Here is a 12016-nt window from a genome sequence, read left to right as displayed (position 1 = left end):
TGTACATACATGTTGATTATATGATATTGTAGCCCAGTTTGTGATGAACACAGTGTTATGAGACTTTTGCCATTAATATGTTTTTAACCAACTGAAAAAAGCACAAATGTCAGTGCATGTCAAAACTTCCCAAGGGCCCTAAAAACCCCTTAGACCCCAGAGGGTTAAGAGTCTTTTCATGTCAATGTGTTCTCTTATTCTTTATTAAAATATATCATTCATTTCACATTTGTAAACAATAATGTTTCTATTATATTTTTCTGTTAGTACCTGCACTCTCTTGTGAGCCTTCCTCCGTTTCCTTAGACTTTGGCATCACACCGTTGCGCCTCAGGACTCTGTTGGAAACGCCATGCTTGCGTAAAAGATGCCGCTCGCAATTGGACTTGGTTGAGAAAAAGGCATCACACTGCGGACAAGGATATGGCTTCTGGCCTGTTTACAAAATGAAAAATAAACACACAAATATAAATTGCTACTCAATATTGTAGTGATTTGGTCTGTAAAACTTAACATGTTTGTTACATAATATACATATACAGTAACTTAACTATTTTGTACAAAAATGTTCTGTGCAAAGTGATATATTAATATATTTGAACTGAACTAGCACCTGTGTGTGTTAACATGTGGCGCTGAAGTGAACTGGCCCATGGGAAAACTCTGGGACAAAACGGACACGTCATCTTTTGCACAGAATTTGAGTATGCATTCTTCTTCCCTTTGGACTGTTGGGAGTGAGCACGTTGTTGCACTGGCGAATGTTTCTCTTCTTTCACCTCTTCCTCGTCACCAACCCTCTGTTGCAGCCCTCCTTTTCTTGCTAACTCCATTGTGTTGGTCTGAAGATAGGCGCTAAACTTGTTGGCATCAGTGGTGGCCAACATCCTTTCAACACTAGCGAACTCCCCACTAGACTCCAAATCAATATTTGAATCTGTGGCATTCATCAGAGGTTTCTCTCTTGTTGCACCGTGGGAAGGCCTCTTTCTGGACTTCCTCTTTGAATTGTTTAGGGGGAGCTCATCTATCAAGGTCTCTGGGGATTCTTGCTTGCCAATTTTATCAGACTCCACCTGAGGCGTGTTAGTGTTTTCCCGTTTAAGAAGGTCAGTAGCACCAGAAACAGAGGAGATGATTTGAGCAATTGACGCTAGTGGTGGAAGTTCCTTCACTGCTGCAGATGAGGGTTTAGGAAGCAGGGGCTTCAGACGCATCGCCCGTCCTGTAACAGTGCCACCAGTTAGGGAGGTGGTTAAGGCTACTGGGAGCTGGTAGCAGCCAAGCTGCTGGGACTTTTCATCAATGGGTCTATCAGCCTGAAGAGCCTGTGCAAGGATGCTAATAGATGACTGTTCCTTCTTAACTTCTCTGGGCAATCCAGCATTGGTGTCTTGTTTAAGCTTCTTTATTGGATTCTTAGGAATAGAGAGATCAATAGGTTCCATGGAAGAGTCATAAGAAACAGGTTCAACTTTAAGCCCAGGTGATCCACTCACACTTCCAGCACTACTACCCCCACGGCTTTTGTTAGAGAAGTCCAGAGGTTGATCCATATCGGTATTGTAGTAGTTGAGGTCCTCCACTTTGACAGACTGCACCATGGTGCTAGGAGAAACCCCATTGAGATTACATGGGTTTGGGCTATTTTGGGTTGATGTAGCTACTAGAGTGATGATGTGATCCTCAATATCCTGTTCCTGTACATCTAGATGTTGTTTCAGAAGATGGTGAATACAGTTACGCTTAGCAAGGAAGGCTGCTCCACAGCACTTGCACTCAAATGGCTTTCGTTGGCACCCATTGTGAGTTCGCAAATGAATCTGTAGATCCCGAAAGGTCTTCAGGTCCTCCCCACAATAGCGGCAGGTAGTTTCACCAGACCCGCCCTGCTCAAAAATGTCTGCAGTGGATGTGGATGAGGTAACGTACTTAATGTTTTTCTCAATCTCCTTGCGATTGTTTTTCATGTGCTTCTTGCGTAGGTGGCGCTCACAGTTAGCCTTAACGGTGAACGGGTAATGACAAAGTCGGCAGACGTAGGGTCGTTCACCACTGTGTGTTCTCAAGTGACGGATCAGTGTGGCTTTGTCTGGGGCAACATAGTCACAGATGTTGCATTGGTGGGGTAGTACGCCCAAATGGTATCGCATGTGTGCCTGCAGTGCACTTGAGATTGCAAAAACCTGATCACAAAATCGGCACGGGTATAAGCCCTTTTGATTTCCCTTCTTACCAGTGTTTTCCTCCAACTTGCCAATTTCCTGCTTGATATGCCTTTCATCCATATCCATTGGGGTATGGGCATCTCCCATGCAATCTGCCTCCATTTGTATCCTCTCTGTGGAACCATGGTTGCTAGCTTGGTTCCTGGCAGTTTTAAGAGGGTGGCTTGCAAGGGGAGGAAGGCTGGGGCTAATGCAGCCCAGTGACGCTTGCTGTGTGTTCAAGAGGGGTGGTGGGGTTGATGCTACCATATTGGTTCTGGGAGCCACCATGGGCTTTGGCTTAAGTGGAGGCATCTGCTTATAGCCTGACTGCACAGCACTACAAGGTGCCTTCGATAGGGGTGGGAGCGCAATCTGGTTAGGAGCAGCTGAAGCTACTTTAAGTATTTTCTGTATATCAGCAAACTCCATAGTGGATTCGCCACAAACAGGCTTCACCACCACACCACCATCTGGCTGCATCAGGAAGGGCTGCACTTGGAAGGGCTGAAGGGACAGTAGTTTGAGAGCCTCTTGATGGGACAGACCGTGAAGAGTCATTGGGTCTACGAGAGACAGGCTAGCCCCTCCAACGAGGCCAGGCTCCTGAGGTACAGTGGACTGATTAGGCTCCACATGAATAATCCGGATGCTGTCTAGCACAGCCTGCTGGGTTTCCTCTTCTGATGGGACAGGCTTGACTTGAGAGATGTGCTGCAAGCCCAGGAAGTCCATGAAGTTGCTTTTCTCAGGTGTAGAAATTTCATCTTTTATAACTGCTGGTGAAGTTGTCTTTGGGGCGTCACTTGAACTTTCATGTGAGGCTTTGTGCAGGTCCAGAGCTGAGCACAGAGGGAACGCCTTGTCACAGGAGTCACATACAAAACGATGGAATTTGCCGGTGCATCTGCGAAGGTTCGTTTCACACCAAACCTGTAGATTTAAATAAATTAGAAAAATAAAACACTCTAGCTACACAATGACCTGTGTAGATTATTCAAGGAAATTGTGTTCCATTGTTGACAGTGGGTACTTACTTGGGCAATGTGAGGGAACTTGTGACATGAAAAGTCAATGAAAGCCAGATCATTAAAGCCAAGAGGGATGGAGGGGTTGTTCTGAATATAGGGTCGCCCGTTGGGGTCTGTGGGAAGTTGCTTATGGGTAGCTGCGTTGTGGCGGAGCAAACTACGGTGCGTCCGGAACGAGATACAGCATAAATCACATCTAGAAAATAATAAAAGTTATGTGAGGTGTTGCCTTTACCACAAACTTTGTTAAAACAATAAGCATGTTAAGTTCATCATAGCGAACTAACTTTAAATTTGTTTTGAAATGACTCCAGATGGTTCAGAAATAGTGTCCTATCTATATGGTGCTATAAGGATGCATGCATCCCAGACATCCACACAGGATATAATATAGCAGAGGTTTTTTCTTAGCGAGTTAACTAAGGGTTAGATGACAACCACACCCTAGCCTAACAGCTTGCTTTTTGTGTTTGTCGGGTGTTGCAGGAGACAGCTGGCTAACGTCAGTTACGATGTGCACGGCTCTTATCATGTGCCCTAACTCTGATCATGGTGACGATGGGTGTATAGGGACTGTAAGCTGCTTTTATCTCAGCAGACATACAGAATGCCACGCAAGGGGCTCTGCATCTGTGTTTGTCTGAGACATAAAATGTGCTATAATGTGTATAATTCTGCCATGCTCTCATGGTGCTGACTATCTTTCTCATGCTGAAAAACAATTACACATTTTTTTTACGTTTACAGACAAGTAATTACATTCTCCTTTATATATAATTACCCCAAGCATTCTCTCTCTTCAGGCTGCCGTTGCTTTTCTATAGGATATTTTGCAACAGCTTTAAACGTGGCTCGTCCAATCAGATTTCAAAGCTGAAACTATCCGTTATATTACAGCATGTAATGCATGCATGGGAGTGTCTGTCTAACTTGAAAGGGCTAAGTTGGGTAAAAGAGATAACATGTCTATATCTTATAAGCATCATTCTGCTCGTGCACATACTGTATGTGTGCCTGTTCCTTTTAAAAACTCTCCAACAGCGAAACCCAATTCACAGCATTGTAGATCCTCTTAACTAGCGCTCTAACCTCCTGTGATTACAAAGGATTAGTGCTAAATTTGCAGCACTTCCATACAACAATAACGTTGCTCTGAAACTCAATCAGGCAAGCCCTGCCAACTTCCTTCATACTGTGTAGCTACCCATTAACTACAGTCAGACAAGCTAGTTGTCAGTGAAAAGGCTTTGGAGACATCTCCAAGGTAACGACTACCACCTCAGATGCATGCATGCATCTATGCATGCATATGTGCAATACTACAGAGATGCATCTGATTCAGAAATCTCCTTCTGTGTCTCATTACACCCCCCTCCTTTATTCCCTGCTTCCTCTCTGTGCCACTCCCTGCCCTAAGCCTGGGGGCCGCAAACGGGGGGAAGGGAACTCTAGGAGCCCTTACGACTAGGAGGGGCCACAGAGACAGGATTATAGTTATGTAGGTATGATAATTCTCGACAAAGCGGAGTATAAACTAATGGCGGGTTCAAAACTGCATATAGCTTCATTAAAGTGGGCAACTTTAAGTTGAAGTGTCAAATCTGTAAAACATGAATAAAGATATAGTTGACAGATTTAATCAGAGCCAAACAAACATATGTAGCACAAATTAAAGTCAGAAACAAAAGCCCCTTTTTATTCGGATGTGTTAAATTATGACCGTTTTACGACACAAAGCATGCCACTATATCTCCCGGCAACTGCAGGGATCCAGACTACAAGCCCCAGTTACTGGCGTCCCCATGTAATATAGGTCCCACCTCATGAGACAAAGAGACAACATTCCAGTCTGAGCGTAATAGACAGCTATAATATACTGAACTGAAACCTCAGCACTGAATGGAAAACGTTCCCCCTTAATAACCCTTTAACTCTCAGTTTTATGGATAATATCTCACAATGGTTGTATGTTTGTACCTTAGTGTAGTGTCAGGATGAGTCTCCATGTGGGCATCTAGGTCATTTTTGGAGGTGAGGGTCTCCAAGCAGACAGGACAGGACAACACTTCCTCCTGCCCTCCTTTCAAAACCTGTTTGTCTGCCCCACTATCCTCCAGGACCTGCAAACAGGTCAATGTCAGCTACATGAATGCCACTATGAGAGTACCCACTTGGGTCACAGGTGGCAGTGGGTAGGATGGTAGAGATCACTCTTACCTTTTTGCCAGATGGCTCGTCTGTTCGCTCACTGTCTTCATCTTGACTTAGTTTGCGTTTAGCGGCCGAGGAACGTCTTCGTTTTCCTGGCGACTGGAGGGTGGGACTGTTGGGGATGGATGTGGCGTTGTCTTTCTCGTGGATCTTCATGTGTCTGAAAATGGATAAAAGAATCCCATGAATACCACAGGAAGTCTTTGTTGTGTAACCCGACGCAAACATTTTAGTGCAATTTATGGTCCCACGTAGGACATATGCCGTAAGCCATGGGTAGGCAACGTCGGTCCTGTAGTCCCGATGGCCTGCAGAGTTTAGCTCCAGCTTTAATCAAGCATACCTGAAATAGCTAATCAAGATCTAAGAGTCACCTAAAAACTACGTAGGCAAGGTTTTATCAGGGTTGGAATCTGCAGGGCATTTCAGAAACGACATTGCCTACCCCTGCCATAGGCTATGCGTAGCGTGACATGCACCTTATCAGAAATATAACAACGTGTCTGTTCTACGCGGACTGCAAGTGCTGTGATTGGTCCGCTAGGACACCTCATGTCAGGATAAAAAAAATCCTCATATGCATTTCCACATGCGACGGTAAAAACAAATATGAGTTGAGAAGTAAAATTTAACTCAAGCTGCAACAAAACTAAATACCATGAAATATTCGGTATGAATATTGCCTACTAGCGATCCACATGTGTAAGTGGGCTCTCCTGATTTTGCCAAGTGGTTGATGTCCTCAGGGCAACATTACTGTATGTTGACCCTGGGACAACATTTCAATCAACCAATCAGATTTCAGAACTAAGAGGCTGTTTACACTTGGCATTAACATGCGTTTTCATCGATCGGATCACAAGTGGACGAGAGAGACACATTACGTTTACACCTGGTATTTAAATCCGTCTCTTTTGTCCACTTTCGACCGCATCTGTCCTGAATACTGTGAGGGGGTGGTCTGTGAGACGGTGGGCGAGTCTCTCTGCTGTCATTCAAACCCGAGCGGGAGTAATTATGAGTTTATATGGACGCAAACTTATATTATGTCGGAGCCCGCTGCTTGTTTAGCAAGTATACATGCTGCATAGTGTTTTGTACGTTTATATGTTGGAGCTTTCTCTGAATTTTCAGCGCAATTGATGAAATAGGATCGCGCAACTTTCACACGCTTTCAAAACGAAACTACGGAGATCAGCCGCTTTAGTTGTATCAATGAAAGGCTAAAAATAGCGCTGTTTACCGTATGTTTACGCCAGAAGTCAAAAAAGACGTAAAACTTGTGTTTAATACCTCAGATTACATAAATGGGCGGAGAGAAGGCGGTCGTGTGTGGCCGTTCGAACGCATTCAACCACATATGCGTTCCGCAACTCCAAAGCGATCCGATCGAAAGTGGTTTCGACTACCTCTGGATGTGGTTGAAAGTGGTCGAAAGTGGACGAGCTCAAAACGTTTTGAACACCGTTTACACCTGGCATTAACGTCGTCCACTTGTGATCCGATCGACGAAAACGCATGTTAATGCCAAGTGTAAACAGCCTCTAAGTTTGTATTAAGTTTAGGTTACAACCAGGATTGCCGGTTCCTAAACCATTGTTTTTCACTAATCATATCCCTCTGATTTTAGGGTTTGGTTATGGTTAGGGTGGGTTTAGGTTTTATTTATAAAAATGTTGTCCTTGGGTCACTCACTTGGCAAAATCAGTTGGAGCTGTGTAAGTGCATGTCGACGCAAACAACGATGCAGAAGTATGAATGAAAAACGATGCATAGCCTATGGTTTTGAGGCTGTGCCGTAGGTCCCATGCCGAACTATAATGAACCCTTTATTCTGGGAATTCTTGTTATGGTTATCTACAATAAATATGTGATCACTGCATTCTTTAAAGAGTCACATGATTAAGATGTTAAATTAAGCACTTTTTTTAAGCAATTTGTGTTCAATTTCTCTATATACACAAATAAACATAAATAAATAAAAAAATTCAAATGTCTAGCTAAAAATATTCTCTGGTCCATCAAATTATTTGTGACCACTAAATTTTTTTATACAACAGCATAGCCAATTAAATGAAAGAGATATTTAAATAAGGCATTAGTAAAAATACAATGTTAATGGTTTTGAACTAAGCGCTCCTATAAGAGTTCCTCCTCAGGACAGAATTTGGGAAGTGCTTATAGAGGATTAGTATTTGGCTAACCCCTATTTGTTTGACAGGAGTAATTTATGTATAATACTCTGGTAATGCCGGGTAGAGGAACCCCTGTAACCCAGTGGGATCTAAAAGAAATGACTCTTAATGGGCTGAAACTCCTGCAATTATCCCTCAGTCTCTACATGTGCATATGTGGAGTTCAAGATGGCGGGGAGAGATCAGCGGAAGCAGTGCTAATGTCACAAGGAGCAGTTCAGAAAATCATCCTTTTTTTTCCTACAGAGATCTTGAGGAAATCAGGGGGCTTAAAGAAACAGACGAATGAATTAAAACTGGTTTAACTAAGTCAAGATTACTGGGTGAATGATATTTCTTGTTCAAAGTGATTATATAAGGTCTCTCACTGAGGGCTTATAGGCTGTGTGTACCTATAAAAGTTTATTTCATAAAAGTTCTTGTGTGTGTGCGCAAGTGTGAAAAAAGGTCAGACATCCCTGGCCCTGCGGGTCTCAGTTTCACTCTGCACTCGGTGGTTTATTAATAGCAGGCGGCATGTTGGACGCCCGTGTGGGGACCTGACAGGCTGTTATATCTTTCTGCTCTGGACTCTGACCTCGCCTCTGACCAATCACAGTAAACATGCACTGCCAAGTCAGCAAACTGTGATTGGATGAAAACCATCATCACCTCAGGGTCATACAGGAGGGTAACAGTAATATCCTTACTTTTTTATTATGCATGGCTATAATTCGTTTAAATTGAGAATTCATTTAAAATGTAATAAGTAATAGTGTGGCAGCAAGTAAAGTTTCATGTCCTTGAACGAAGCATGTCAATGTGGACGGCTGGCTAATCTGTAAATGATCATAAAACTTGTTCATGCATAGCCAGGTCCATTCCATCTGATCCAAGCATTCCATCGCATTCACGTTGAGCAGAGACAGGGGGCGCTGTGGTGTCAGAAAGTTTTCCCTTCTCAAAGCAATGTCACACCAAGGGCACCTCCTTTAAACCTGTCGCCGTTCAGTGGTGTAAAGGTTGAAGAGGTTAAAGCAAATAAAAGCAGCCAATCCTCTGTAAAGCTATGATCTCTCTCCATGACAACATTGACTCCCTCCTCCCTGCCTCCCTTTTCTACTCCATGTGATGCTTTGGCAACAAGATGGCTGCCTCATTGCCTACTACACTGATGGCCTTAAACAGTCTGATGCATAAAGAAACACATAAGAAGAACAACATAAATGTTAAATCTGGAAATCATTTACATGTATGCATTTGGCAGATGGTATTATTTAAAGCGACAGTGCACTCAATCTGGGATTCAAACGTATGACCTTTCCTCTACTAATGCAATGCGCTATTGAAACATACAGAATATGATTGAGAAATGTGGGTTATTTTGCCACCCTTTAACAACCATAGCACACTAGCAACCATTCAGAACACTAAATACTACATATTAAATACTCATACAGATAGAAAACTATGGAAACAATTAGGACGTGTTATCAGGTCAGCAGCAGGCGATGTAGTAAAACCAGATTCCCTTCACATCCGTCACAGCCGCACATTCCATGCAAATCAAAGTTGGTGTACTCTTTCCAATTCCTCCCCATAATTTCACTTAACTTCTGCTTTCTACACGATAACAGCAATTTACAAAATGTCTATTCAAGCCATCTTTGCCTGGAGCAACAGCTAAAGAGTCCTCAACACACCCACAGAGCCCCCTTATGCACAGCCATCACTATCAGCCTTCGCAACTTTGGAAGGAAGTTCGTGTTTACCCCCTCCATCAGCAAGGCCTGCTGGGAGAAGATACCATGCCCGAAAGATGGGGGGGAGGTGTTTCAAGTCACCATTCACTTCCTGTCAACCTCACGCTGCTTTAACAAGAGTGCAGCTATCCTGTTCACCAACCCCGGCTAACACACCTACATACACAAACAAACCAACGCCTATTCATTTATCTTTGTGGAGCACTCGTCCTCTGGGCAACTCTTCAACTTAAAGGCAAAGGATAGGCCTGAGGCCTGAAGGATGTTATCGTTCGACAAGCTTTTTACTTCTCTAAAACACAACTGAGATGCATCTGACAAACACAAGTTTTTAGATGATGCATTTCAACATCTTATGTTCGCTAAGGCAAGAATCAGTGCAACAGGTTTTGGATGGCCACCTATTTTTTATAAAACATCACCAATTCTTTAATCGTTAATACATTTTTGATGAACTTTAAGGAATAACTAAAATGCACTTATTTTTCTTTTCTTGCACACATTTATATAAATCTATTAGGACACTAGGACAAGTCAATGAATGATAAGCTTGGGATTAAAGCTCATTGTTGAGTAGTTAAGTATGATGTAATGTGCATGCGCATATTCTCTCAAATCACACATGTGCAATGATGTCTTATAGCTATTCACAGTATGTTCAGTACACTGTATGAAGTTATTAGCTGCACTTACATTTTTAAGTTTAATCAACTTGATTTTAAACTTATTTACAATAAATTTCAACTTTCTTAACTACTGATGAGCAGTGTTGGGGGTAGCGCATTACAAGTAAAGTGCATTACGTAATAATATTACTTTTCTGAAGTAAAGAGTAAAGTAACGCATAACTTTATAAATGCACACATTAATATTTGTGTTACTTTTTAAAAAAAAAAAGTTACTTTTTTGAATTAAACTGAACATAGTCACGTAGAACTTCGCACACCATGCGTGCGCGCCCGAGCGGGAATAGTTTGAGTCAGAGCTTGGAATTTTTGCAATGGAAAATGCAATTTCTGAATGCAAAACTTCTCAGTTATAACTTACCTGCAATGCCTAAAAGAGATAAAGCCTCAGCCAAGTAAGAAAAAGTAACACAAAAGTCACTTAAAAATAACGTAAACATTACTTTCAATGAAAATTAACGCAATTAGTTACTTTTTTGGGGAGTAACTTAATATTGTAATGCATAACTTTTAAAAGTAATTATCCCCAACACTGGTGATGAGTTGCTATAAATTATAAAAAAAATAAAGTTGAATTAACATTAGTTATTTCAACTTGTTTTTTTTATAATTTATAGCAACTCCTCACTAGTCAAGAAAGTTGAAATTAAGTTGATTAAACTTAAAAATTTAATTGTTACAAGGAACTTTTTAAAGTGTACTACTTATTAGCTGAAAGACCACATTAAAATTCAAATGTTCCTTAATTAATACAAACTTTTATTTTGTAATAATAATAATAATAAAAAAAAAATCATTATCTTAACTCTTTCCCCGCCATTGACGAGATATCTCGTCAATTAAGAGAAAACGCTTCCCCGCCAATGACGAGATTTTCCGTCTTTCCGCAATACCGCTATTTTCCACCAGGTGGCGCCCTTCCGCAACTTTTTAAAACCGGAAGTATTGCCCTATGGCAAGCTGCTGCATGTCCGTGTCTGTTCTAAAGATCGCTCTGAATGGGATCTCTATGAAAAGTCCGTCACAAAAATGGAATTATCTCTGCTTTTTGCTCAAAATATGGTGTTTTTGCAAAAACCTACCCATATTCAAAAGCTGATTGCAAAAGAACCACTAAAGGTAGGATGAAACGGTTTTTTTGTTTGAAAGCAGAGGGTCTGTTCTTTCATTTGGTATATTGTATGTTTATATATTTAAAGAAGAACATTTTCTGGAAGACATTAAACTTTGGTGAAAATCATGAAAAACGCTGGCGCTGGCTGGCAACTTTTTTTAAAAACGCTGGCGGTGAAAGAGTTAAACCAATATCAACTTTCTCTTTTCTTAAGTAACCGTCCAGAAAGCCGTCCATAAAATGCTTTAAAAAAAATCTCACCTATTATTATCCATGGTCTAAAAAATAAAAAATAAAAAAATCAAGTCACCTGAATTATTTCCTTAATTCCAAAAATTTATTTGCCAGGTTGCAACTGCCATTTCATGTTGTCAAATCTGGATCCTTAGACACACATCATGTGTTATTTTGTGAATAAGTGTAACCAGGACTGACCTGTGCATGTTGCCATTGGTGGTAAAAGTCTGGCCGCACACATTGCATTTGTAGGGTCTTTCTCCGCTGTGCACCAGCATGTGACGGTCCAGAGAACTAGCCGAGCTTAGTGCCTTCCCGCAGATACTGCAAGAGTGGTCCGCTGTCCCACTATCAGTGTTGTGCTGGGGGAGAAATAATGTACTAATTAAAAACAGAATTACTTACATAAGGTTTTTTGCATTTGCTAAATGAGAGAGAAAAAAAGAAGTCCTTGAGAGACAGGTCTTTGTTTGGTAAGAATGATGAAACAGACTGTCTATAGAAAATAAATACTGTTATTGTCTAATTTAGCATACAAAAATACTCCAACTTATTGTAACACTATGTCATTCCAGAAATTAATGCTATATGTT

The 12016-nt window shown here is 41.5% G+C and overlaps 1 protein-coding gene across 3 annotated transcripts in view; it reads right to left on the bottom strand.

Moving 5' to 3' along the window:
- The window catches only part of rreb1a (ras responsive element binding protein 1a), a 57762-nt gene that overhangs the window by 5045 nt on the left and 40701 nt on the right, over positions 1-12016 (bottom strand). For all 3 annotated transcript variants that reach the window (XM_065294763.2, XM_065294762.2, XM_073813202.1), the window contains 6 exons: positions 11622-11785; positions 5456-5609; positions 5216-5358; positions 3245-3434; positions 614-3140; positions 271-435 (listed from right to left, as the gene is read on the bottom strand). In XM_065294763.2, coding sequence (XP_065150835.2) covers positions 271-435; positions 614-3140; positions 3245-3434; positions 5216-5358; positions 5456-5609; positions 11622-11785 — 3343 coding nt within the window. The remainder of the gene's footprint in view (positions 1-270; positions 436-613; positions 3141-3244; positions 3435-5215; positions 5359-5455; positions 5610-11621; positions 11786-12016) is intronic.

Source organism: Paramisgurnus dabryanus, chromosome 22 (genome assembly GCF_030506205.2).
Source record: "Paramisgurnus dabryanus chromosome 22, PD_genome_1.1, whole genome shotgun sequence".
Classification (NCBI taxonomy): domain Eukaryota; kingdom Metazoa; phylum Chordata; class Actinopteri; order Cypriniformes; family Cobitidae; genus Paramisgurnus; species Paramisgurnus dabryanus.
Note: the sequence above shows the minus strand (reverse complement) of the source record. Positions and strands in the feature narration are given on the sequence as shown.